Below are 23,015 nucleotides of genomic sequence, written 5' to 3' on the forward strand. Positions count from 1 at the left end.
TAACCTTGTCGATTTACTTAATTATATGAAATCTAAGCTTGTAATCTTGAAATTAAAATACTCATCTCTTTCAAATAGAATTGTTTTAAGACCAATCATCACTTTTAAAAAACAAATCATGGTTTGTGGTCACGACGAAATTGATCAATAAGAAATTTTTAAGAGCAGTGACACCACGCGGCAAAAAATCAATCTCTCGTTCACAATATGTTATTATTAACAACAAATTGAATTGAATATAATAAAAAGATTTTGAGTAGGCAAATAGTTTTTTTTTCAAAACCTTATAGATTTCTTTTACTTATACGTAAAAGGATTGTAAATTTCCGCCAAGAACATCGTTAGTTTTAATGATACACAACAGCACTTTTACCTTCACATTTGCGAAGTATATAAGAGTACTTACGGAGCCTCGCACGAAACATTGTTTGCTTTTTCATACAAGTAGTGGCGAAACAAAAACTACTTTTAGGGTCTCGGGTTCCAAATCTTTGAAGACTTACTCCTTTCTCATAACTTTCATCTTTTGTATTAAGCCCATATATTTTACATTTTTCGCCTACTAAAATACCTTGAATGGCTAGAACTTTAACATTAAATTTACATTAAAGTATTATTTGGTGTAGGTTTATTTAAGTACCATAGAAAGGAAAATTAAAATCTACCTTTTATAATAATATTAACAACATTTGAAGAACAAGACGAAGTATGAGGAAACGTTTATTTCTCCATCAAAGTTCCCAAACAAATTTTTCCGCCTATGAAATATTAAGTCGTCATTTCATTAAAATTTGTAAGTGCTTCCTTTGTGTACAAATTTAATTAAACTTAAAATAATAGACCGAATAAAAAATACTTTTTTATTACTCTATGGTTTGTAGCCGATGTTGGCAATTTTTATCGACAGTCGATCAGTTTGTCATTTAGACGTTAATTTAAATCTTGTCAATCGTTATTTCAGTATAACAAATCTAAACAGCTGTTTTGTTGATTACTTGTTTAGTTCAATAACATTTTGCTGTCTAAAGATAAAACTTAATGATTTCATGCTATCATGGACACTGATGATTACAACGAAATCACATCACAGTTAGACGCAAGAGAAATATTGCGCTACCTAAATCATTTAGGAATACACAACATAAGTGGAGAAGTTTTAAAATACTTCATAACAGGTATTGTACTATAAATTACGACTAGTTTATTAAGTTTTCTGAGGTTTTAATTAATAAGTAACAATCGTTTCAGATTTAAAGAAATTAATTAAATACGACTTGCAACATAAACATGAAAGCGAAAACACAAAAAGTCCATTGAACCTAGGAACTGAAAGATTACACAGCGCTAGTACATTTTCGTCCAGAGCCAGATCAAGAGCCACGACCAGTGATATAATAATATGTTGTTCTAAACAAAGTCAGAAACCCAAAAAACTTTTAGATCTTCGCAATGTACACTCAGCACCTAATTTATTTCAAGCAAAAGAGGAGGTCACACTGTCAAAAAAAGCATGTTCATGCGAGAGAGAAGTGAAGAAATCTGACATTTTATCTAAAGACTCAAAAACTACACCATCAATCAATAGTAATTGTAAGTTTTCCCATTCAAATATCTTTTGACAGTAAAAAATTTTCTTTTAAATAATAATTTATTTACACACAAAAATCTATTTTTCAGTTATCAGAAAACCAAAAGAGCCTGTGAAGAGAAAACATGACCCAGTTTCTTTATATCACTATTATTCATCATTATGGGAAAAATATAAACCAAATGTACCTGGAGAAAACAATTGGTCAGAACTGAGGTGGAGCATACGACAGAAAATGGCAGGAAGTGCTGCTTCCCAATCTAGCAAAGTAAGATATAACACTGTCAATTAAAAAATTACACTTGACTCATCAAAATTGGTACATACATTGAGCCTCTAGGCTGTCACAAATAACTTGATGGAAATTCACGCTTGAAACATTACCTCTAATAATTGGGACTAAATTGGCTTTTTTAGATTAATTTTTCACAATAAATAAGTATCAATAGTGTTCCTTATTGCTGAAAAATCATAGATGTGTTATATAAGTTTAGCTTTTTTAACCTTTAAATAGACTAGATACATTAACATCTGTGGCTATGACTAGTTAAGCAAGTTCACTTTCATACAAAAGTTGTTGTCAAATATTTTGAATTATGTTCAGTGACAAATTCCTCTCCGTGTTCACTTTAATATGTAAACTTGTTTGTACTTATCATGTTATATTTCACTAATATATAATGTTCCATTTCAGAATTCTGTCCACACAAGGCCGCTTATTCAGAGTAAAAAATTGAAGTGACGATCCTGCTTATTGGTGACATTCATACATTCCCTTCCAAATGAATTTATTAGTAGTTGTGTATGTAATTAAACTAATTAAAGATGGCAGCTATAAACTATAATATTGTTATATATTTTGTAGAAATCTTGTGATTTTTCAAAAACTGTGAGATAAAACGAATTTAAACAAAAAGGGACTGACATAATGATATATATAATCTACAAATTTTTGTGGAAAATCCACATGTATAAATTTGGGTCTGATTTGGAATAGCATATAGTTGTAAATATTACAATAATTTGCTTTTAATTATTGTTAAGTGACAAAATGCCTTGTATTAAATTAAATTATAATCTATTTTGTTTTCTTTTTTTTTAAAAGGTATATATAGGCATTTATCCTATAAATAATACTTGACTTACAAACAATCCTCAGGTGTTACATAAATTATTTTCTTTACCCCAAGATAAATAGTAGCAAAGTACTGATCATTGTGGCAATCTTTGAGGGAGGCCTACGCCAAGCAGTGGGTGTTGTATGACTGAAGAAGCAGATAAATAAACAGTAAATTAAAATTTCTTGGTTCAATATTTGTAAAAAGAAATAAAGCAATTTATCAATGTACTATTTTAATTAAAACTTAATATCAATAAACTACATACAGTTTTATGTTTTAAATAAGTTAAACTTGACTTAATTTGAATTCTCTCTGTTGTTCAGTTGTGATAGCATTTAGATGATGCAAGATTCTTTCTTCTATTCTCTCTGCGGCAGCTAGAGTCAGTACTAATGTGTCATGTTTTAACATTGAGTACACATTCAGTCCATAAACGGGCATTATGTTGACATGTGGAAGTGAATCTGTTGCCACTGTTATGTTTCTTGGAGCTATGTCAGTACTGAAATTCAAGAAAATTAAAATATAAAAATGTACATTGTTGTAACTAATAGTGTTAATTTTTGAAATAAGGTACTAGAAATATAGTTTTAGGTTCTGGTATTGTGTTCATTGAAATACTTACTCATCAATGATCAGTACAGAAGGTCCCCAATTTCTATTTTCAATCAAATCTGCCAGATAATTTGATTCATCAGTTGGTAGTTCTAAATTATTAACAACATGCAGATCATCTTGTGCAAGCTTCGCTGATAACATTGATGTCAAACCATGGATTCTCAAGTGGAATGGCAACATAAAGAAGTGTGTTTTACCAGATCGTGGCCCGTGGGCTACTCCGCCACCGCGCCACAGCGGTGAACGTATAGATCCATGGCGGGCACGACCTAAACCTTTCTGTGGCCAAGGCTTCCTTCCACCACCTCGCACTTCAGCTCTTGTTTTCGTATGCGCCCACGACACCCATCTATATTTCGTTTGCCATACAAAGTTACGGTGTATAATATCTATTCGAGGCATTGCTGCGTACACTGAAGGATGCAACTCGAATAAGCCTAATTTCTTTTCTTCGACAGTATCTAAGTTCTCAATCCATACCTCACGAGGTTTTGTGTACAAAGGAGGATACTTCCATTCTTTTTGGGTTACATTTAAAGAGTTAGCAGTCGTAACAGCAGTCGAATAACTTGAAGAAATAACCTTAACCTGCGGCCTTATGGACAAATTGAGCCTCTTAAAGGCATTAATTAATACAGAAGTCATGATGGTTACTGCATGAACCAAACTTATAATTTGTTTATTAAAACAAACAACAAATTTTCAAATCTGAAACTTTATATGATCAATAGACATTAAATTAAACATAACCTACAATAACTTTAGACAGATGACAGGACTGTCACAGCATTTTTTTTATTTTAAGGCAAAGAAATTGTATCTATCGGCCGCAATTTTGTAAGGAAAAAAGCAGAAAAATTTAACTTTAAAACAAAACATTTCAAATTTAATTGATTCGGTTAAACCAATTTTATGAATACTTTATGACCAAAACATGATACGATCAAAAAACGCACAATCGTCCCACAACCGACAGAGGGCAGTTTTATATGACTTTAATATTGGCGGCGTTGCAGACGATTGTAATAAAAGAATTAATTCCTTTCCTCTTCAACATTCATTAGAAAAACAATTCACATCACCAGATCCTTAGGACGTGACTTTCCTTTTGTAAACTGCTACTAAGCTGTTTTTGTGTTTAAAAGTCGCATTTCCATAAGGTCATTCTTTCGAGAACATTCAGACACGATAGCTCTCATTTATTTGATGTCTTGTGTCTCGTGTTTACTTATACATATTTATATATATATTTATTTATGTAAACAAAGCTATCTTATACCTTACTTACTCTTGAACCATAAATAAAAATAGGATTGATCGTTTTTATTCTGATTCGATTCCATGATTTAGTCGTAGCATTTACCGTTGAAACGGATACTTCGATAAAGATCAAAACCTAGATACATACCGCAAACTAAAAATCCCTCGATCTACTACATGGAATGTTCAATTTTAAGAGGCTTATATAACCGCATATTGCTTTACATACATTCTACTAAAATGCACGTCAATTCCGGAAACTCAGAAACTCGGGATGATGTTGTGATGCCTTTTACTCATAAAATACACTAAGATAAACAATAACCAAAAACGCATCGAGTTTGATTATTAGGTTTGGTCGCTAAATAATAAGAGAGATTTACACTTTATCTACTTTATCAGTTGATAAACAAATAAGACTATTATGTTATTTACACAAGTTGATAATTCGAAATTACTTCCAATTCACAATACATACAAGCGGTCCCTTCATTTTAACGTTAGTTGCTAAAGGTGAATCATGTCGACCGCGTACAAAAATAACCCGGCTGTGGCGAATTTCGTAGAATATTTAAGAATACCATCGGTACAACCGAACATCGATTACGGTAAGAGTATTTTAAAAATGCAGTAGTCCAAACGCTCACCTTGCATAGGTCGTCGACCCTAGAGCCGTGAAACATAAATAATAAACATTAATTTACCTCATTGTTTATGAGGTTAGATTTGCATTTTATTAGTAAGAAATATTGAATGTTTTATGGTTTTATCAATATAGTTTTCGATTACAAATATTTCATTAATACTCGAATCGTTTACAAACTAGTAATTATGTTGTCAACACAGCTTATAAAACAATAAAAATACCAACTAATTTAAATGGAAAGTCTTAACAATAGTTTACTTCTTAATAATACCTAATTAACATTTTTTATAATTTTTGTTCTCTCCAATATAATCTTAAATATTACATTTTAATTAGGTATTAAAAACATAAAGTATTTAATAAATACATTACGAGATAAACTGAAACTCAACATTCGATGTACCTTTCTTTTCGTCAAGGGCATTGGCCCAGTTATCTTGAAACGTTGCGATGCAAATTACGCCATCTACCTATGTCAACAGTCCTGAATGGTTTGATAAATATTATTTTAATATTTAAGTTGTTTAAATTTTTAAAATAATATAGTGATATCTATATTTCCTACAAACACGGCGTTAATTACATCAGCCAGCCAGTAGCCATTTAAATATGAGAATAAATAACTTGTTAATTACCTTAAAAAAAATATAAATAAATTAAGTACGCTCATTAAATGTAATTTCTGATAATATATTTCCTCTTTACATATGGTATTGATAAGTGTAAATAATATACTAACGCAGTAAAGTAAATTACATAGGATTGTTTACACATTAGTAGCACACTAGAGTTATAATCTCCACGTTTAACATAACACAATAGAATCAGTGGCTACGAGTTTAGAAACGATTAGAGTTCGATTACTAGATTTACATCTTACTTTTACATTATTAATATTGACATTTTATCTGCATACATAAAATTTGGGAAAACTGAAGAACTACATTTTCTTGTGTGTGTTTGTACTACTCTTTTTGCCAGTGGAAACTCACAATAATAATAACACACACAGATAGCAAGAAAGCATGTGAATTAAGATAACTAATTTTCTTAACGTTATCGCAGCTATTTCGATATAACATATTATATTTATTTTATCAGTTGGCATTATATTATGTAAGCAAAAAGTTTTAATTACGATAAGTTTGAGATGTTTCTGCTTATTTTTTCTTCTTACAGCTCTAACCTAAATAACGAAACATTCCATAAGTGCATAACTTTATCACTTTTTTCGAACTTATGTAATATTATTTCAATGTACAGATCAAAACTCATGTTTTCTCTTCAATTTTGTCTTTAAATATTTAAGGGAATCTTTGTCAAAGCTTGGTATTGTTATGGCCGTAGTCCTTGATGGAATTAGCCGTTACATTTCCGACGCAACGTTATAGGCATCTGCCTAAGAATAGACAAAGGAAGTAGAATGCGACCTGCCCTGCAAAGTTAATAATCTATCTAGCAATCCTACTTATCTTACTAATATTATAAATGCGAATATTTGGATGTATGGATGGTTTGTTAAAAGCTATCTCCGGAACGGGTACATGGATCTCATTGAAATTTGACATAAGTGTAGAACATAGTTTGGAAGAACGCATAGGCTACTAATTAGGTTGGTTTTTTAGTTTCGCGTGGATAGAGTCGCGGGCGACAGCTAGTTTTAAATAACTGCGATATCCATCCGGTATGTAACAAGGATACGGCACATTTGATTTAATTCCGTTCAATGGATGTCACGCCATGCAACTGCGAACGCACGTTCCCTAACTGCTTCCCGTAGTTATGGATGAATAGCCTGCAACCTTAATAATTTACAATTGTCCCTATCAATTGTAAAGAAGAACTAAAAGACTTATAAAGGAAATCGTCATTTTAGACAGATGCACAATTTACATTTTTAAAGGTTTGAAGGAATTGTGAAAAAATGTTGAACAAATTCTAAAAACAAAGTTTTCATCTATACTTTTATCGTGATTTTCTGCGTTCCTAATATCCGTTTAAATCATATTGTTATCTATTTCTTGTCAAAGAGAATGAAAGGGATGCCGATATGTTTTATACAGTCATATTGGTCTCAGAAGTCCACGATAAGGCGTTCAAAAATATGTCTCTCAAAACGACGAATTCACAAATACTTTTGTTCCAGATGAATGCGTAAAGTTCCTGAAGCGACAAGCTAATGAAATAGGTTTGGATTTCAAAGTTTACGAAGTGGTGACTCAGAAACCTATCGTGGTGCTGACATGGAAGGGGAAGGAGCCTACCTTGCCAGCTATACTGTTAAACTCTCACATGGACGTAGTTCCCGTGTTTGAAGTACGTATGAAGCTTCCGATGTTAGTTTAGCATCATCTTGCTTTTACAGCAAAATTAAGATAAATGAAATGCTAATTTTAGATGCGTACACGTTCTTACGCGGTTTACTTCTATTGTCATTCTCTAGTTTTCCATTGAATATTCCGTTATTTTTGACTTGTTTTACAAAGGTTAATAAAAGGCGGGAAAACCTTAAATAATACTTTTAAATATTTAAGAGAACATCCGCCAGCCAAACAGCCATCCGTATAATATTTTTTTTTTCGAAAAATAATTATGTTTTTGTTTGCAATTGGGCAGAGGTTCACTGTTTTACTGTTCAATTTCAGAACAGTTGGACTTATCCACCTTTCAGCGGACACATCGATGAAGAAGGGAAAATCTTCGCTCGCGGCTCCCAAGACATGAAGTGTGTCGGTATTCAATATCTGGAAGCGATTAGAAAAATAAAACAAGCTGGCTTGCAACTGAAGAGAACTCTACATATTTCTTTTGTGCCAGGTATATTAACTATTTTTTTATTCGTTTGTGATTGCTATCAGGCTACCACAAATGAGCGGGTATTAAAAAAAATAACATTTTAATGCATTTTTATAATTTATAATGATGTCAAAACTGAACGCTGTTCTACAGGACAGATACATGTTGTCTTTTTTATATTTTTATACTATCTGTCGACCGCGACACCGTCCAAATTAAAAAAAAAAGCTAATAAGGAGCCAATGTGTTTTTTCAGACTATGTTCTACATCTATGCCAAATTTCAGCGAGATCCATTCAAACAAACATCCATCCATCCATCCATTTAAACATTCGGATTTATAATATAAGCAAGATTTTAATTTATTTATACCATAAAAATGTTAACATTTACATAACTTTTATAGATGAGGAGATCGGAGGACACGACGGCATGGAAAAATTCGTTTTGACCAATGAATTTAAAGCGTTGAACATAGGTTTTGCCTTGGATGAAGGCATGGCCAATCCCACTGATGAATTCATAATATTCAATGGCGAGAGAAGCATTTGGCGTACGTTATTTGCATAACAATAATTTGATGCATTAGCATAACAGCGTGTGGCTTTAATACGCTCCGGTGCATACAAAGGCTACGCGCCACCAAAATATTGTAGAGCTAATTAATTTTCATATACTCGTATCTCAGCTAATATAAATTCATTGTTTATCTAAAATATATAAGTTTATTTTACATGGAGATTTAAGTTTCAATTTCATAAGTAGACTGGAATATGTAGGTACAGTAAGAACCCTTCGCGGTGTTCCATTTACAAAAAAAAAATCGCCTGTTGCTTTACAAGGAAATAAAACTCGGGGCAGAGTTCTTTCTTACAAAATAAGCACATTAGGCAGCAATGAATTGCGTAAACGACAGCATAATAGTAAAAAGCAATTAGTTGTGTCTCTGCACTACTGCGCTGACCGACCTTTTTTAACGTATGTACCTATAGTAAACATTAGTTAACCTTGTTTGGAATTACAAAATAGAACCTATTTAAAATAAATTTGCAGAAATGCACATTCATTGCACCGGGCAACCTGGACATGGGTCTCTGTTGATACCAAATACAGCTGGTGAAAAGGTATATTTTTATATTAACCTAACCTACGATTTCTACCGAATAAATTACCAGTGTATAACTATTTTAGTAAATTAACTATGTAAAATCAATTATTTCTTTCAGTTACGATACATAATTGACAAATTTATGGATATGAGAGAGGAACAGAAAAAAATATTGGAAAGTGACAATAAACTGACTATTGGTGATGTTACTACCATAAATCTAACTCAAATTTCGGTAAGTGCAAACTAGACACCCACTTCTAGAGTTTTCTTCTACTCTTTTTAATTTGAATAGACGATAGCGGTTTTATCAAAATAATGTTCGACACGAAGTATTTTAGATTCTTTACTATTTCCAACTTTTAAATTGATAGTTAATAAATTGATTACAGACATTAATTTTTTCATAATTATTTTCAGGGCGGCGTTCAGTCTAATGTAGTGCCTGAAAAATTGACGGTTGTGTTTGATGTCCGATTAGCAGTCACTGTTGACCACGAAGAATTCGAGAATAAGGTATTCTTGAAACAATCCCATAGATTTCACGAAATACTTTTTATCACTTATAACTTTCTGTTATACTATTTCACAATATCTAACAAGAATTTCGATCGAATTATAAAATGGCCGCAATACAGTGCCGGTGTTCGGGTAGAGCGCGGTTGGGATGCCACAGATGTGCAAATTAGTATTACATAACCCTGTTAAAACCTCATAAAGGGCAAATGTATTAACGGTTTATATGATCACAAGATTACTGTGGAATGAGATATCAAGTTAGTTTCTGTTTTTAAAATAACTTTCAAATAATACAGGTAACTCAATGGTGCAAAGAAGCAGGTGATGGTGTAACGTTCGAGTTTGAACAGAAAAATCCAAATGTCGAATGTACTAAATTGGATAACTCAAATCCTTATTGGGTCGCTTTCAAAGGAGTCTGCGATGAGTTGTAAGAATTTCCATGTATTAACAAATAAAAAAACCGTTTCTTGTTCATAACTGTAGGGTTGTCACTGTAGAATATTCTTTAAAAAAATTATAGTAATCCATCCAATTCCATTTGAAAAAAAAAACAAACGTCGCAATATGTTTAAAGGCACTATGATTCACTTATTAATTCTTCTTCCACTTCAGGGAACTCAAGTTGGACTGCAGAATATTCCCAGGAGGTACTGACAGCAGGTATGTACGCCGCGAGGGTATTCCTGCTATAGGATTTTCACCAATGAACAACACACCAGTCCTTCTTCACGATCACGACGAGTTTTTACGCGCAGATATATATTTGAGGGGAATCGAGATATATGAGAAATTGATACCCGCAGTTGCTAATGTTTAAACAATGAAATACTATTCACATTATATACACTTGTTATCGCATATTATTTTATTTACAGTATAAATACATAAGTACATTTAAAGTACACAAAAATGTTTTTTTCTAACCTCATTGAATATCCGATTTTTTTTTTTGAAAATGCTGAAATTAATTAACAGTCTGAATGTAAAGTATGGGTTTTCTTAGATTTAAGAAAAAAAATTAAATATAAACCAAAACAGTATTTATGTTTTATTTCATTGTTCTTTTAATACATTTTTGGCTTTGATTAAAGCACGTTATCATAGTTCAGTATTGTCTCTAACTTACCTGAATTAGGGGTAACTAGGCCTTAACCTGTCTTTCCTTGACATCAATGTACAGTTGCGGAAATCAGCGGTGTCCACTTACAGAAAAAATGCGCTCTTCCTTGCAAAGAGACAAACTCGGCCTCTTTTAATAAATAATATAATTATTTTGTTACTCACCAATATGAAATCGTCTTTTTGTGAAATTTTCAGGTTATTCCGAAACAAAATTATGATTTCTTGCCATTCTTCGATAATTTTTACACGGTATGATGATTGATCGATCTGAGAAGTTGCGGTGACTAAAGATAAGTGAGACAAGTGAAAAATAAACAAAAAGGGGTTAAAAATCATATTCTGTATTCTTTATGCGTGCATTGGACAGATTGTTAGAAAATTTTCCGTATTCTTAGATCGCCTGAGGTTTGCACAAAAAGATATAAAAAAAATAGTTCAACACACTGTAAAATTCTTGTCTTGTCCATCTTATCGGTCACCAGGTGGGTATAAGCCAAAGTAAATTATGACAGCTCACTAGCGCCCCTCACTCAGTAACGAAAAAGTCACAAGATCCTCTTTGTATCGTGGCTGTCATGTCATTTGTTTAATTTTATATTATTTTCTATGTCGCAAATAGGTTTTATATATAATCTAACAGACCCAGCCGCGACAGCGGCGCCCCTCTCACCGGTTCAGATATCCTTGTTTGACTATATTTTGCATGCATTAGTATTAGCATGAGTTTTCCTCGAAAAAAATAAAACACTACGATTTGGAAATAAATTTTCTCTTTTCCAGTGCATTTTTTTTATTATTTCATACAATTTACATAAGTTTTAATATTTAATAACAATTAAGTTACATTATAATTGCCACTGGTCACATTCCATTTGTATTTTCAGCCTTATTGAAATATAATTCACATATTTCTCGGGAAAAAGCTCTATGGCTATGGCTCTATTGCGATGACTACTCCTGCCTTCTGCAGTTCTTAATCAATTTCTTACAGACCCGCTTTTAGCAACTTCATTGCTTTGTTTGACATCACAACATCTTCTTCTTTGCCGTTGCAATCTTTTCAGACTGGTGGTGGTATGCTTGTGTAGGGACATCTACAGCCGCTCCGATTTGATCGGTCCAACTAATTGGCGATCTACGCCGTGGTCTGTTGCCCTTCATATTCCCCGTCACATCACAACAACATCTACAAGACCTATTACAAGACAGATCCATTGTTTGTAACATCTTTAAATCCTAAAAACTTTTAGCTATCATAGCTTGCAGAGTTATTTTACAGCGGTACTGTTTCCGTCTCAGGTTGTTCATACATCGAGTTAACAATAGACATAATTTGTTCAGCTTGTTTTATTAACGTAAGTAATCCCGCCGTTCTTGGTAATTGTAACATTTTACATAGAAAACTATATCCGTAAGGGGCTTTTGTTAATATAGATATGGCATCAATTTTTTGTTTTATAGGTGTCGCGGTTTGTTTTCTTTTGAATGTTGGCAGCAATGTTAGTAATTTCTGTGTACTCGGCACATGTTCAATGGTTGCCAATAGTTCTGGGTTCGAAACAATATTTTGCGCGGCTTGTATACTCAATAACTGTTTTGTTATTAAATATTTACATTCAGCTAATTGTTTTCTAACTTGTAGTATGTATTCATATAAGAATTTTTCTCCTCTAGTTACTGGAACTATGTTGTTACCAGTTTCAATTGTTTGAGTACTAACGACATTATTGTTAAACTCTGAAAAAAAAAATCACTATATTTCTTCTTATTGCTATAATATTTACCTATATTTGTAGTCTGGTAAGAGTTTTTTCTGCTGATCAATCATTTAGGTCCTTAATAAGGCAACTTAAGTCTAAAAAAAACTCGGCAATTTCAGTCCCTAAGCGATCTAATTAAGATTGGTAAACATCGCGTGTCGCACACATTTCATACTTTTGTCGCCTACAATATTTGCAGTCTATATGTCAAAATCGTGAGATGAGTTGCTTCGATTTCCAAGATGGCGGAGCAAGCAACAGCTGACATGTCGCTATACTTGTATGGAGCGCGTACAACACGTTTCTAACGACAACTAACTTTCGACTATTTACTTTTAATTGTGTATAAAGGGTTCATACTACTATGTCTCCGGTTTTAAAAAAGATAATTGCATTCTATAGTCCAAACATTCGTGCGCAAATTTTGACATATTTTGTCAAATTCGTGTTAGGGCCCTCTGATTGTAAACTTGTTTGACAATCATGGTTAAAATCACTATAAGACTAAAAACAAAAGGTAGATAAAGTTTAGAAATGTAAGTAACATACCTTGCTCTAACATATCTGGTACTATACACTGAGGGATATCTTCAGTTATTTGCTGTTCCTCTTTATCTTCTAAAATATAATTCGTATTATTTAATGGAATAAATTCAATTTTAAATATTTGCAAAAATTTTATCACAAAACACTCACCACCCCTTGTGTCATTTAAAGACGATTCTTAAGATTTCAAAGATATTAATAAGTAATAATATTATATATTTGTCTTTACTTTTTACTTATATAAAATATAGTATAATGAAATGAATAGAATGAAGATTTTTACCTGTATTTTCTTGATTTGAAAAATCTGTACGGCTTTCGGAATGTTTCACTTTTGATGTCACAACTGGATTTGATATAGGAAAATGTTTCAATAAAATTCGACCCTTCTCATCAACAATAAGTTCGGAACGAGGATTAAGTCCTGGAAAAGAAAAAAAATCAGACGAATGTTGTCCAAATAAAAAGCTAAAAGAAGATTTTTTTTATTTAACCGTCTTAAAAACTACAGACGTCTGAAAAAAAAGTAACGTAATCCTAATACAACTAAATTGCATTATCCATCATCAGATATATTCCAAATCACAAAAAAAAAACTTAGAGCAAAATATTTGTTGTTCGAAGAATTAAGCTACAGGGGGTTCAATAAAACAGACATACAATCTTCCATACATAATTTACAGTACCCTGTTGGAAATCAGGAAAGCGTACCTTGTAACTGGTGTTCAGAAACATTGTTATAATCTTCACCGTTATCTAAAATATCAGGAGGTGGGAAAGGAGAGGCGATTGAAATGATCTGTTGTTAGGCTCATTATAGTATCTACCGCAAAGGAATTAAAACCCTTTTCTACTAAGCAACCAGTAATATATAATTAATTTTTAATATATAAGTTCGACACTTAAGTAGAAATGTTACTTAACATGGAGAAAATGTTGGCATTGAAAAAATTAAGTCACTAATTGGATATTTTAATCATACTGTATACACTAAATATAAACCACGAGCTGTAGCAACTCCGTTCGCTCGGAATAAATAAAAACTTCATTAGTAGCCTATGTGTTCTTCCAAACTATGTTCTATAATACATGTATGCCAAATTTCAGCAAGATCCATTAAGGTATTCTAACAATAAACACCCATCCATCCATACATTAGTAAGATACAAAAACATACCTTTTTGCTTCTGTGAAGATTTTTTAACTCTTTTTTTAATTAATACTTCCTTCTTTGGTTCCTCATCTGAATAAATAAAATTGTTAATAAAAATATATTTTTGGATGTTTGACTAAACATTGATGATTTACAATAATAATATTAAAGATTAATACTTTTTACATATATTTTTTAATTATTTAAAACCTTTTACATGTTAACAATTTTTTTTTTAATTATTGAAAAAAAAAATTATATTGCAAAAAAAGTATGTAACTAGATAAATGTATGAAACAATACCTTTCTCATCTTGTTCCATATTTTTACTATTTACACGTATAAAAGTGCAATCACTAAGCAAGTCGGTACGTCTGAACATAGGAAGCTGAGTAACATCTATAATATTCTTTTTATCAAATATTGTTTCTTCCGACCTTTTTATGGCATCTGTAATATAGTATGAGATTTAAAAAAAAATCACACTGACTGCACTTTGAATTTTTAAAAGGTCTTTCTTGTGTAGATTTATAATTATTCCTTCATGTAGTCTAACCAAAACCCTAAACCATAGACTAACAGCATAATTTTTTATTGACATATTTCTGACACTACCTTAAAATTTTCACAAAATGACTAAAAACGAAAAAATCAATATGGCCGCCATTTGTCGAGTTTGACGTATAGCAATTAGCAATGGAATAATTGTGTATAAAATTAAAACAAAGATTACCTTCTTTAGGTTTTATTAAAAGTTTTGGGATTCTCGTTAAAGGATCCAGAGTTACAACAGCAGTCTTTTCTGCACAAATTTCCGTTTGCATAATTGGATTTCTATCAGCACATGATGTATAACCCAAGGAAGCTTCTGAAAATCCAAACAAATATAAATATGTATAGATTAATGTATACAAACACTTGGCAGAATATTCCCATATGTTACACTGTTACTGGTCATAGGTCAACCAAATTAGAACTTGGACTATTGTAGTTATGTATATTACTAGTTGTCCCCACTCCGTCCTTCGGGATCTAAATAAACTTAATTAGGAACCTATGTGTTCTTTCAGACTATGTTCAACAACTATGCCAAATTTCAGCAAGATCCATGCTGTTCTTGAAATACCTTAAAAAAAACAAACATTCATCCATCCAAACATTCACATTTGTAATATAATAAGAAAGTGTACATAGAAAAATGATTGATATAGAGAAATGTAGATCTCAAATGTCACAAGCAACAAGGCCAAACATTTCATAGTGAATATTAACATTGATTTAAATTAGTTGTTATGATAATATGTAAGATGCAATTACAACTTTTTAAGAGTAACTTTCACAGTTGAGTTACTGCTGAGTAATAATACAAAAAAAAATGAACAAAAAAAGAAGACTTTTACCATTTTCTTCATATGTTGGTGGTTCGTCTACAAAATCTTCATAAATAGGTGAGTCTGGTGATGGAAAATTCCCTGAGGCTATATAAGGTACTATAAGTGATGTATCTATATTTCTTGGTCGCATATCATCATTACATTTCGTAAGGAAAGTAGGTCCTGGAAAGCAATTAATTTCATACTGATACTAATGCTGTAATATTTTTCAATAATAGTCCTAGTTATAGAAAATAGCACTAGTCATAGCTGACCCCCATCACCTTGTGGGATGCAAGCTAGGCAGAGAGAGAGTCCTAGTAATATAAAAATTACGAATTTAACATTTTTGTGCAACACTTACCGGATTGAGTAGGAATTTCTTTATCCTCATTAAAAGCTTCAGTGTTACTATCTTGATACATATGCAAAGGAAAATCGGCCAAAATTTCATCAGAAAGGGGAGGATATTTGAAATTTAATGATGGTATAGCATTTTTTCTCAGCCGACTTTTCTTTCTATTAAAAGATCTAGGAGTAAAGTGTTGCCCGCACAAATATTTTAAACTATGTAATTTTTCAATTGGAACATATGCTAAGTCCTCTTTCCCTACAAGTCGTACCCATTCCCTGCATCTGTGAATTTAAAAAGGTGAATGGAAGGAAAGTTTTTAACAATGAAATACAGTGTCATTGAATATACTATTGAAAGTATATTGACCTACTTAATTTTTTTTTGTTATTCTATGTGAGGACAAATCAAAAATCTTGAATACTGATTAGGTTGACAAACTTTACTGTACCCAGTCTTACTGTGATTTGTGAAGGAAAACAACTTGAACTAGAAAAATATACCCATTTATCATTTTCCCAAGTGGTAATACATTTCCAAGCATTACTTCTTATCATCATTATCAGCTATACCTCCCCACCGAAGGGCTCGGAGCCTACTCTAAGTTAAGCATGATTAGGCCATAGTCAACCACGCTGGCCAAGTGCGGGTTGGTTGACTTCACACATATCTTTGAATTACTTCTCAGATATGTGCAGGTTGCATCACGATGTTTTCCTTCACCGTAAGACCGTCGGATAAATGTACGTATGTAAATCGGAAAATCGAAAAACACATTGGTACATGTCGGGATTCGAACCCAAGCCCTGCAGATTGCACGTCAAGTGCTTGACCACTGAGCCACCGACGGTCAGATCGACTTATTACTTCTAGTAAACTATTACTGTCTCTTTTCGTTTTCATAGGCAACTAGAGGGATTACATGTTTTTGAACTAATGTTTTATTAATGAAAACTTTTGCTTAGCGACTTTTGAGTGTTATATTTTTTAAATATAGAAAGTAAGGTTAACCAGTAATTAATGCTAATATAAAGTAATTGCTTACCGAGCCTCATCCATAGGGAATCTCGTCATAAATTCTCTTTTTGTGCCGGCCTTTTTGAATGCACGACATTTACATATCTCGCATGTAATAAACCGGGTTCTCCGTTTCATTGATGCATTGCTTTGTTCTCGCATTTTGTTTAATTTATAACAAGTAAATTAATATTAATTTTCTTCTAAAAGCATTTAATTCTCAAATAAATATTTTGGTGACAATGAATCTGTCAACGTCAAACTGCCAAAAGAAAGTCATAGTGCCGTATGCGTATCGGAACCATCTATTGAGAATCTGTCTTGTGTTAAGATCAAAACGTCAAACGTAATTTTCGATTGCAAGTTCTATGTAAACAACCATCGAAAATCGATGATTTAAAAAAGATTTTACACGTAAAATGATCAGACCCATCCCTACTAAATTGTCAGTTATAGTTTAACAAAACAATGTCATAGAATTGACAGTTTAATTCATTTTTATATACTCTTTGGTTTAATTTATTGAGTAAAGAAAAAGAAATAGAAACCTAGTTTGTTATTTAGAAGAAAATGTAAGAAAGCAACAAGGAAGTAACAAAAACACATGAAAAGAATGGATAACGTATGTAGAATATGTCTGAAAGGGGGGCTCCTCTCCTCAATTTTTGTGGATAATTACTCAGTGTCTTTACGAGATATGATAGAGTATTGTAGTAATGTTAAGGTAAGTTAAATTAAAATAATCTGGATTTAGTGGAGGGATGCATGCATAGGAAGTAAGTGTATTCTCTTTACGAATGTCTTTGGGTAGTGATCCCTTTGCTATTTCTGCGAATTCAGGTGATTGCTTGCAATCTTATAATAAAATGCTTTACACAACATCTTTTGTTAATTGCAGATATATGATAATGATGGTTTACCAGATCAAATATGCAGCAACTGTGTATACAAGTTAGGAGTAGCCTATCATTTCAAACATTTATGTGAAAGTTCTAATGTTCGTTTAAGGGAACACCATGGACTACAAGCAGTCAGTAGGTAGGTATTTGTAGATTACAAGACTATATATTTAGGAGACTGAAATATTCAATACTTTTTGATAGTTTATTTTATACTTTTACAGAACAACTGATATTGGCATAATGACAGATTCACCAGAGAGTTTTGTATGTATTTTTAAATATTCCCACATAGATAATTTTTATTGAATAGTTTATATGATGTATGTTTTTGCAGGCAAAAAATTCTTCTACATTAAAAAGAATGGGTAACAACATTGTGACTAAATGGTATGTTAATTATAATTAAAATGCTTTCATAATTTTCTCAGATATTATCCCTTAACTCCATCTTGCTTCATTGACACGGAGTTGTTGTATTAAAGTGTCATTTCAAAAACTTGTAAATCTATTAAAATCAAAATAATTTTTTTCATATACAAAATATTAAGTTGTATTTCAGGTCCCAGGATGTTGCCGTTATGACAGATCCATATGTATGTATATAAAAATATATTTATTTAATTATTTAATTTGTTGCATAAAAGAAATTACTTATATTATTGTTTTTAGATACCTCGAACTACATTAATTAAAAAATGGTATGTAAAACATTTAATATTTTTGGTTTTTGGCAAATGGTACATTTGGAATATTTTTTCTTCAAATATTTAACTTTTTAAAAAGTAATTAATTACTGAACAAAATAGATTAAGGTTTAGTTCAGTGGGGATAAGGATATGTTTTTAATGTAATAAGTAAAAAATCAACTATCCTTCATATTAAATAGTTACAATAATTATAAACTTGTTGATAAATGAATTGTATTATTCCATAGCAAATGCAATCTTGGCCAGAAAAAAAGGAGATCAAATTACACTAGGAAACCAGAATCGGAAAAAAAGAAGCGTGGTCCTAAACCAAAACCGAAGCAAAGTCACACTTGTGAAGAATGCCATAAAGAATTCCGATGCAATGCTCAACTGGAAATGCATATGAGGTACCAGAGACAAGTTCGGTATATAAAATATAAATCATCTCCCATCTAATATTAGAGTCTTAAAGTTTAAAGCACTTTCATAGTATGTCTCATAACTATCATTTCGGCGGGACTTTTTTTTCCCAACAAAGTCACAGTTCTTTAATGTACAAATAATATTGTTTATCTTTTTTATACAAAGCTTTTATGTTTAAATTAATTGTTTCCAGGACACACACTGGCGAACAACCATATGTTTGTATGTACTGCCCTCGTGGTTTCTCTCAGAAACATAACCTCACAATACACTTACGAACCCACACCGGTGAGAAGCCTTTTAAGTGCCATGTGTGCAGGTATTTGTCAAATCTGTTTGAATCATATTACCAAAATATATAATTTTCTCCAGAGATAACAATTTTTTGTAAAATTAGAAATTTCAATGATTCAAAACTTATTAAGTTTTCTTTACAGTAAAAAATTCTCTGCTCAAAGTAATCTTCAGACACATCTTAAAATCCACACTGGCCAAAAAGATCATGTAAGTTATTTTTAAATTATAAAATAAGGTAAGATGTGATCTAGGTGGGACATATCAATTTATTTTAGGAAACCAAAAAATGCTTCACCTCAGAATAAGTTAACAATATACTATTTTATGAACTGTCTTGTTAAAAATTATAGTGGTCCCCAATCATTTTCAACAGTCAGTTATTTCACATAATCATATGATTTTAGAATATTTAATTTAAGAATATGTATTTGCAACTTTTTTGCAGGAATGCTCCGTGTGCCATAAATCTTTTATAACATCTAGTGAACTGACTCGACATATGAGTAAACATAAAGGTGTCAAAGACTTCAAATGTGATGAATGCAAGGCTGCTTACATCCACTGCAGAGATCTTGTAAGTGTCCCATATTACAATACCTTGCTGCAGTATTTTATATTGAAATTAATATAAACGGAAAATGATAGAAAAATAATTATAATAATAATTAACACACACAATATCACCAACATGGGAGATACATAAAGACCGTAGTGGCATTGAACGTGTTATTTTTTTAAGCTTGTGCCTCTGTTGATTATAATAATTTTATTACTATAATAATTTTCAGAAACTACACAAAATGAAAAAACATGCCAACACATCACAAAAATCTATGCAGAATGAGGGTTACAATAACAGCAACCACATTGACATAGTAGGTGTTGACGACGGACGGGAAATACATTTGAAGAATGACAAAGATGTCACTCTCTATACTGGTCACACAATTGGTGTGAAAAATGAACCCAACCATAGTTTTTTGGATCTTGAAAAGGAGATATTTCAAACATTCCCTGATTAGTAATAGAAATAATATAAAGTATTTATGCATATTGTAATTCACCAACTGGAATATGTTACAGTACCAATTTCACTAATATAAATACGAATGTATGGATGTTTGTGAGAAAGTAATCTTCGGAACAGCTGCAATGATCACAGTGAAATTTGTCATACATGTAGAAGTACTAAGTTTATTTTTAATTCCAAGCAGACGGAGTCACGGACGATAGCTAGTTGTCACACCAATCTGTCGCAGCAATGGCTACCCTGCACGGTTAGGAACCACTCAGCTATAGCTCCATTACAAGCAATTTGACTGGTTCTATGTTTTGTCTTACATATGAGTTAGATTAGATTTATTATCCATACAAGTAATTTATATTGTTAGGCAGTTAGGCTATGGTAAGCTTTTTATATTATGTATTGAAGAGTATTGTAATAATGATTAAATAAATACTGCTATGCACTTCTTATGTGCCAATTTCACTTTATCCTGTACAGTCTTTGAGTGGAAGTATGTTATACTCTATACTTATGTAAGTTCTTGTGATTCCAAGTCCTATAAGAACTATATATTAAGAATTGTATTATTTGAAACCTAATCATATAGACTTTATTATACAGAGAATAAACAGATTTTAAATGGAATTGACCTTTTCTAGATTACAATCTAGGAAACAATTTGACATCCATCCGAATAAATTAAATAATTTAAAATCCATAGAATATTATCTAGACTTTATTGACTAATAACATGTTTACATTGCCAGTGAACATATAAGTTAAGCATTTGCTGAAACTTCAATTTTATATTTCATATAATCTAACATTTACCTGATTGGAACCCAGGGTTCAAAAACATCCGCTAGTTTTTTTCTCTCTGAAACACAAAACAACAGTGCATTTAAAAAAAACCTTACAAAAGTATTTTGTGACAATGTTGAAATTTATAGTAATCATAGACATAGAGAAACATTGCTTACAAGAACATAACTCCATGACCAGGAACTTAAACTAATAACAGACCAATCATCATCAACCTGCCCCTATCCCTACAGGGGGTCGGCACAGTAACAACTAACAGACCTGTACTACTGGTAAATATTGTCTAAACCTATTAGTAAACATCTATTGAATTTTCATTTAACTTACCTGGAATAGGGAAATCTTCGGGATGTAACTCAACGTAGTGGCGATAGACTGCGTCCTTTTCAGCAAAATATTCATTTCTTTTGTTTTGCACGTAATTTAAAAGCGCACACCAACCGGCCACTCCAAGGATGTGTTTTTGAATGCCTATAAATTTAATAAAACATTTTTTCTGTTATGTAATCATTTTTGATTCCATAATCAATAATTCCTCAGAAATACTCTAGTCTGTTTTTGTTATTATTGTTATGTAATATATTACCGCTAAATATTGGTCGTCTTGTGCCAAAATTCATCATAATTCCCGACCCAATTCCAAAAGGAACTCCAATAACATATGGCCAAATTTGGTTTAAAAAGGGTTTTTTCCTATCTTCATCTCCTAATTTAAGAAGATCTATCGCAGACAAATGTGCAGACATTTTTTACGCACAATATTTTTACCCTTTCAGTAGAGATAAATTGGACTAAAAATAATAAGAAATGCGACACACAGAGTTTATCACAATGACAGATGACGGAAACAGAATTGTCAAATTGTAAACACAGATTAAAAAGTGATAGATGTTACAACAACGGCTTAAATTACTCATAACCAGGCCATAGAATCTTCAAAGAAAAACTATCAAATGTCAATTTCCCCAGGTGTCACTGTCACTTCAGTTTTCTTCACAGTTCGAAATCGAGATTCGAGCGTGGTTTTAGTTGTTGATCTTAAGGTTATTAAAGTATTTTGTCATAATATAATTTGGAAATCAACATTAGTGATAAGTGTAACAATATTAATAAGTGTTCATAACATTTTGGTAGGCAAAATGGTGAGTGCAATGGTCTTAAAAATGAATACGAAGTAAAGGTAACAAAAAACAGATTTATTATTATTTTGATTATTTTATGGTTTCAGGGGAAGCAGCGCAAGACAAGAAAAATAGTAGAGAAAAGATTTGCCAAAATGAAAAAGGTTATTAGTCCGAGTGATCCAAGAATTAAAGCCAAAGATCGTGCCGAACCTAAAAAGAAGAAAGCAATCGATCCCCATGAAATGAAAATCCGCGAAGTACCTCAAACTAGCTCCGCTTTGTTCTTCCAATATAACACACAACTGGGTCCACCTTACCATATACTTATTGATACTAATTTTATTAATTTTTCAATAAAAAACAAATTAGACATTATACAAAATATGATGGATTGTCTGTATGCTAAATGTATTCCATATATAACAGACTGTGTCTTAGGTGAATTGGAGAAATTGGGTAGAAAGTACAGAGTTGCACTAAGGATTATAAAAGACCCACGATTTGAGAGGATAGCCTGCCTTCATAAGGGAACATATGCGGATGATTGCATTGTGCAAAGAGTCACACAGCACAAATGTTACATAGTAGCTACTAATGATAAAGATTTAAAACGAAGAATAAGGAAAATTCCTGGAGTACCAATCATGTATGTTGCAGAACATAAATTTACTATAGAAAGAATGCCAGATGCTTATGGTGCCCCTAAGGGAGCCATTTAGGGTTAAGTTTACTTTAATAAATTTATATGTAAGATTTCATATTTTTATTTC

General features: G+C 31.8%; 7 protein-coding genes across 10 annotated transcripts; 4 read left to right on the forward strand and 3 right to left on the reverse strand.

The window, feature by feature from the left end:
* The first annotated feature begins 924 nt into the window (after window positions 1–924).
* Window positions 925–2,592, forward strand: Hyls1 (Hyls1 centriolar and ciliogenesis associated). The gene is made up of 4 exons (XM_013321596.1): window positions 925–1,175; window positions 1,249–1,590; window positions 1,678–1,856; window positions 2,283–2,592. The coding sequence occupies exons 1-4, from the start codon at window positions 1,055–1,057 to the stop codon at window positions 2,328–2,330; spliced, it is 690 nt and encodes a 229-aa protein (XP_013177050.1). The 5' UTR covers window positions 925–1,054; the 3' UTR covers window positions 2,331–2,592.
* A 353-nt stretch (window positions 2,593–2,945) lies between these two features.
* mRpL4 (mitochondrial ribosomal protein L4) lies at window positions 2,946–4,098 on the reverse strand. Its single transcript, XM_013320722.1, has 2 exons — window positions 3,335–4,098; window positions 2,946–3,211 (listed from the first exon to the last, which is right to left on the reverse strand). Exons 1-2 carry the CDS (start codon window positions 3,970–3,972, stop codon window positions 2,995–2,997), a joined length of 855 nt encoding a protein of 284 aa, XP_013176176.1. The 5' UTR covers window positions 3,973–4,098; the 3' UTR covers window positions 2,946–2,994.
* A 953-nt stretch (window positions 4,099–5,051) lies between these two features.
* On the forward strand, window positions 5,052–10,515 carry LOC106127847 (aminoacylase-1). The gene is made up of 9 exons (XM_013326130.1): window positions 5,052–5,195; window positions 7,380–7,549; window positions 7,879–8,050; window positions 8,436–8,582; window positions 9,083–9,153; window positions 9,256–9,372; window positions 9,558–9,653; window positions 9,953–10,086; window positions 10,272–10,515. Exons 1-9 carry the CDS (start codon window positions 5,108–5,110, stop codon window positions 10,474–10,476), a joined length of 1,200 nt encoding a protein of 399 aa, XP_013181584.1. The 5' UTR covers window positions 5,052–5,107; the 3' UTR covers window positions 10,477–10,515.
* Window positions 10,516–11,571: 1,056 nt separating this feature from the next.
* LOC106127838 (uncharacterized) lies at window positions 11,572–17,452 on the reverse strand. Its single transcript, XM_013326118.1, has 9 exons — window positions 17,011–17,452; window positions 15,978–16,249; window positions 15,641–15,796; window positions 14,974–15,108; window positions 14,544–14,690; window positions 14,265–14,330; window positions 13,371–13,511; window positions 13,091–13,159; window positions 11,572–12,518 (listed from the first exon to the last, which is right to left on the reverse strand). Exons 1-9 carry the CDS (start codon window positions 17,142–17,144, stop codon window positions 12,055–12,057), a joined length of 1,584 nt encoding a protein of 527 aa, XP_013181572.1. The 5' UTR covers window positions 17,145–17,452; the 3' UTR covers window positions 11,572–12,054.
* A 59-nt stretch (window positions 17,453–17,511) lies between these two features.
* LOC106127809 (gastrula zinc finger protein XlCGF8.2DB) lies at window positions 17,512–20,766 on the forward strand. 4 transcript variants are annotated; one of them, XM_013326058.1, is made up of 12 exons: window positions 17,512–17,706; window positions 17,881–18,020; window positions 18,106–18,148; window positions 18,219–18,271; window positions 18,444–18,477; window positions 18,554–18,582; window positions 18,819–18,980; window positions 19,190–19,315; window positions 19,434–19,500; window positions 19,739–19,867; window positions 20,082–20,168; window positions 20,505–20,766. In XM_013326058.1, exons 1-12 carry the CDS (start codon window positions 17,587–17,589, stop codon window positions 20,610–20,612), a joined length of 1,098 nt encoding a protein of 365 aa, XP_013181512.1. In that variant the 5' UTR covers window positions 17,512–17,586; the 3' UTR covers window positions 20,613–20,766. The 4 variants fall into 4 exon arrangements, with proteins under 4 accessions (XP_013181512.1, XP_013181513.1, XP_013181511.1 ...); XM_013326059.1 differs by having other exon boundaries at window positions 20,508–20,766; XM_013326057.1 differs by having other exon boundaries at window positions 20,082–20,766.
* A 254-nt stretch (window positions 20,767–21,020) lies between these two features.
* On the reverse strand, window positions 21,021–21,933 carry ND-B14.5B (NADH dehydrogenase (ubiquinone) B14.5 B subunit). The gene is given in 3 exon segments (NM_001312571.1): window positions 21,021–21,176; window positions 21,449–21,592; window positions 21,708–21,933. Coding segments are annotated over 3 exon segments (354 nt in total). The 5' UTR covers window positions 21,868–21,933; the 3' UTR covers window positions 21,021–21,126.
* A 170-nt stretch (window positions 21,934–22,103) lies between these two features.
* On the forward strand, window positions 22,104–22,998 carry Bka (FCF1 rRNA-processing protein Bka). Its single transcript, XM_013325747.1, has 2 exons — window positions 22,104–22,263; window positions 22,350–22,998. Exons 1-2 carry the CDS (start codon window positions 22,261–22,263, stop codon window positions 22,962–22,964), a joined length of 618 nt encoding a protein of 205 aa, XP_013181201.1. The 5' UTR covers window positions 22,104–22,260; the 3' UTR covers window positions 22,965–22,998.
* Window positions 22,999–23,015: the final 17 nt, after the last annotated feature.

Source organism: Papilio xuthus, unplaced genomic scaffold (genome assembly GCF_000836235.2).
Source record: "Papilio xuthus unplaced genomic scaffold, Pxut_1.1 DF828952.1, whole genome shotgun sequence".
NCBI lineage: Eukaryota > Metazoa > Arthropoda > Insecta > Lepidoptera > Papilionidae > Papilio > Papilio xuthus.

Coding starts and splice junctions, on each gene's coding strand:
- LOC106127838 (XM_013326118.1), bottom strand. CDS start 17,144: ATGCGAGAACAAAGCAATGCATCAATGAAACGGAGAACCCGGTTTATT. Junction 14,331..14,543: donor TATGGAACAAGATGAGAAAG/GTATTGTTTCAT, acceptor TTATTTATTCAG/ATGAGGAACCAAAGAAGGAA. Junction 13,160..13,370: donor TTCAAATCAAGAAAATACAG/GTAAAAATCTTC, acceptor ATTATATTTTAG/AAGATAAAGAGGAACAGCAA.
- mRpL4 (XM_013320722.1), bottom strand. CDS start 3,972: ATGACTTCTGTATTAATTAATGCCTTTAAGAGGCTCAATTTGTCCATA. Junction 3,212..3,334: donor TCTGTACTGATCATTGATGA/GTAAGTATTTCA, acceptor CTTGAATTTCAG/TACTGACATAGCTCCAAGAA.
- Hyls1 (XM_013321596.1), top strand. CDS start 1,055: ATGGACACTGATGATTACAACGAAATCACATCACAGTTAGACGCAAGA. Junction 1,591..1,677: donor ACCATCAATCAATAGTAATT/GTAAGTTTTCCC, acceptor TCTATTTTTCAG/TTATCAGAAAACCAAAAGAG. Junction 1,857..2,282: donor CTGCTTCCCAATCTAGCAAA/GTAAGATATAAC, acceptor GTTCCATTTCAG/AATTCTGTCCACACAAGGCC.
- LOC106127847 (XM_013326130.1), top strand. CDS start 5,108: ATGTCGACCGCGTACAAAAATAACCCGGCTGTGGCGAATTTCGTAGAA. Junction 8,051..8,435: donor ACATATTTCTTTTGTGCCAG/GTATATTAACTA, acceptor TAACTTTTATAG/ATGAGGAGATCGGAGGACAC. Junction 9,154..9,255: donor CAAATACAGCTGGTGAAAAG/GTATATTTTTAT, acceptor TATTTCTTTCAG/TTACGATACATAATTGACAA.
- LOC106127809 (XM_013326057.1), top strand. CDS start 17,587: ATGAAAAGAATGGATAACGTATGTAGAATATGTCTGAAAGGGGGGCTC. Junction 18,272..18,443: donor AACAACATTGTGACTAAATG/GTATGTTAATTA, acceptor GTTGTATTTCAG/GTCCCAGGATGTTGCCGTTA. Junction 18,583..18,818: donor ACTACATTAATTAAAAAATG/GTATGTAAAACA, acceptor ATTATTCCATAG/CAAATGCAATCTTGGCCAGA.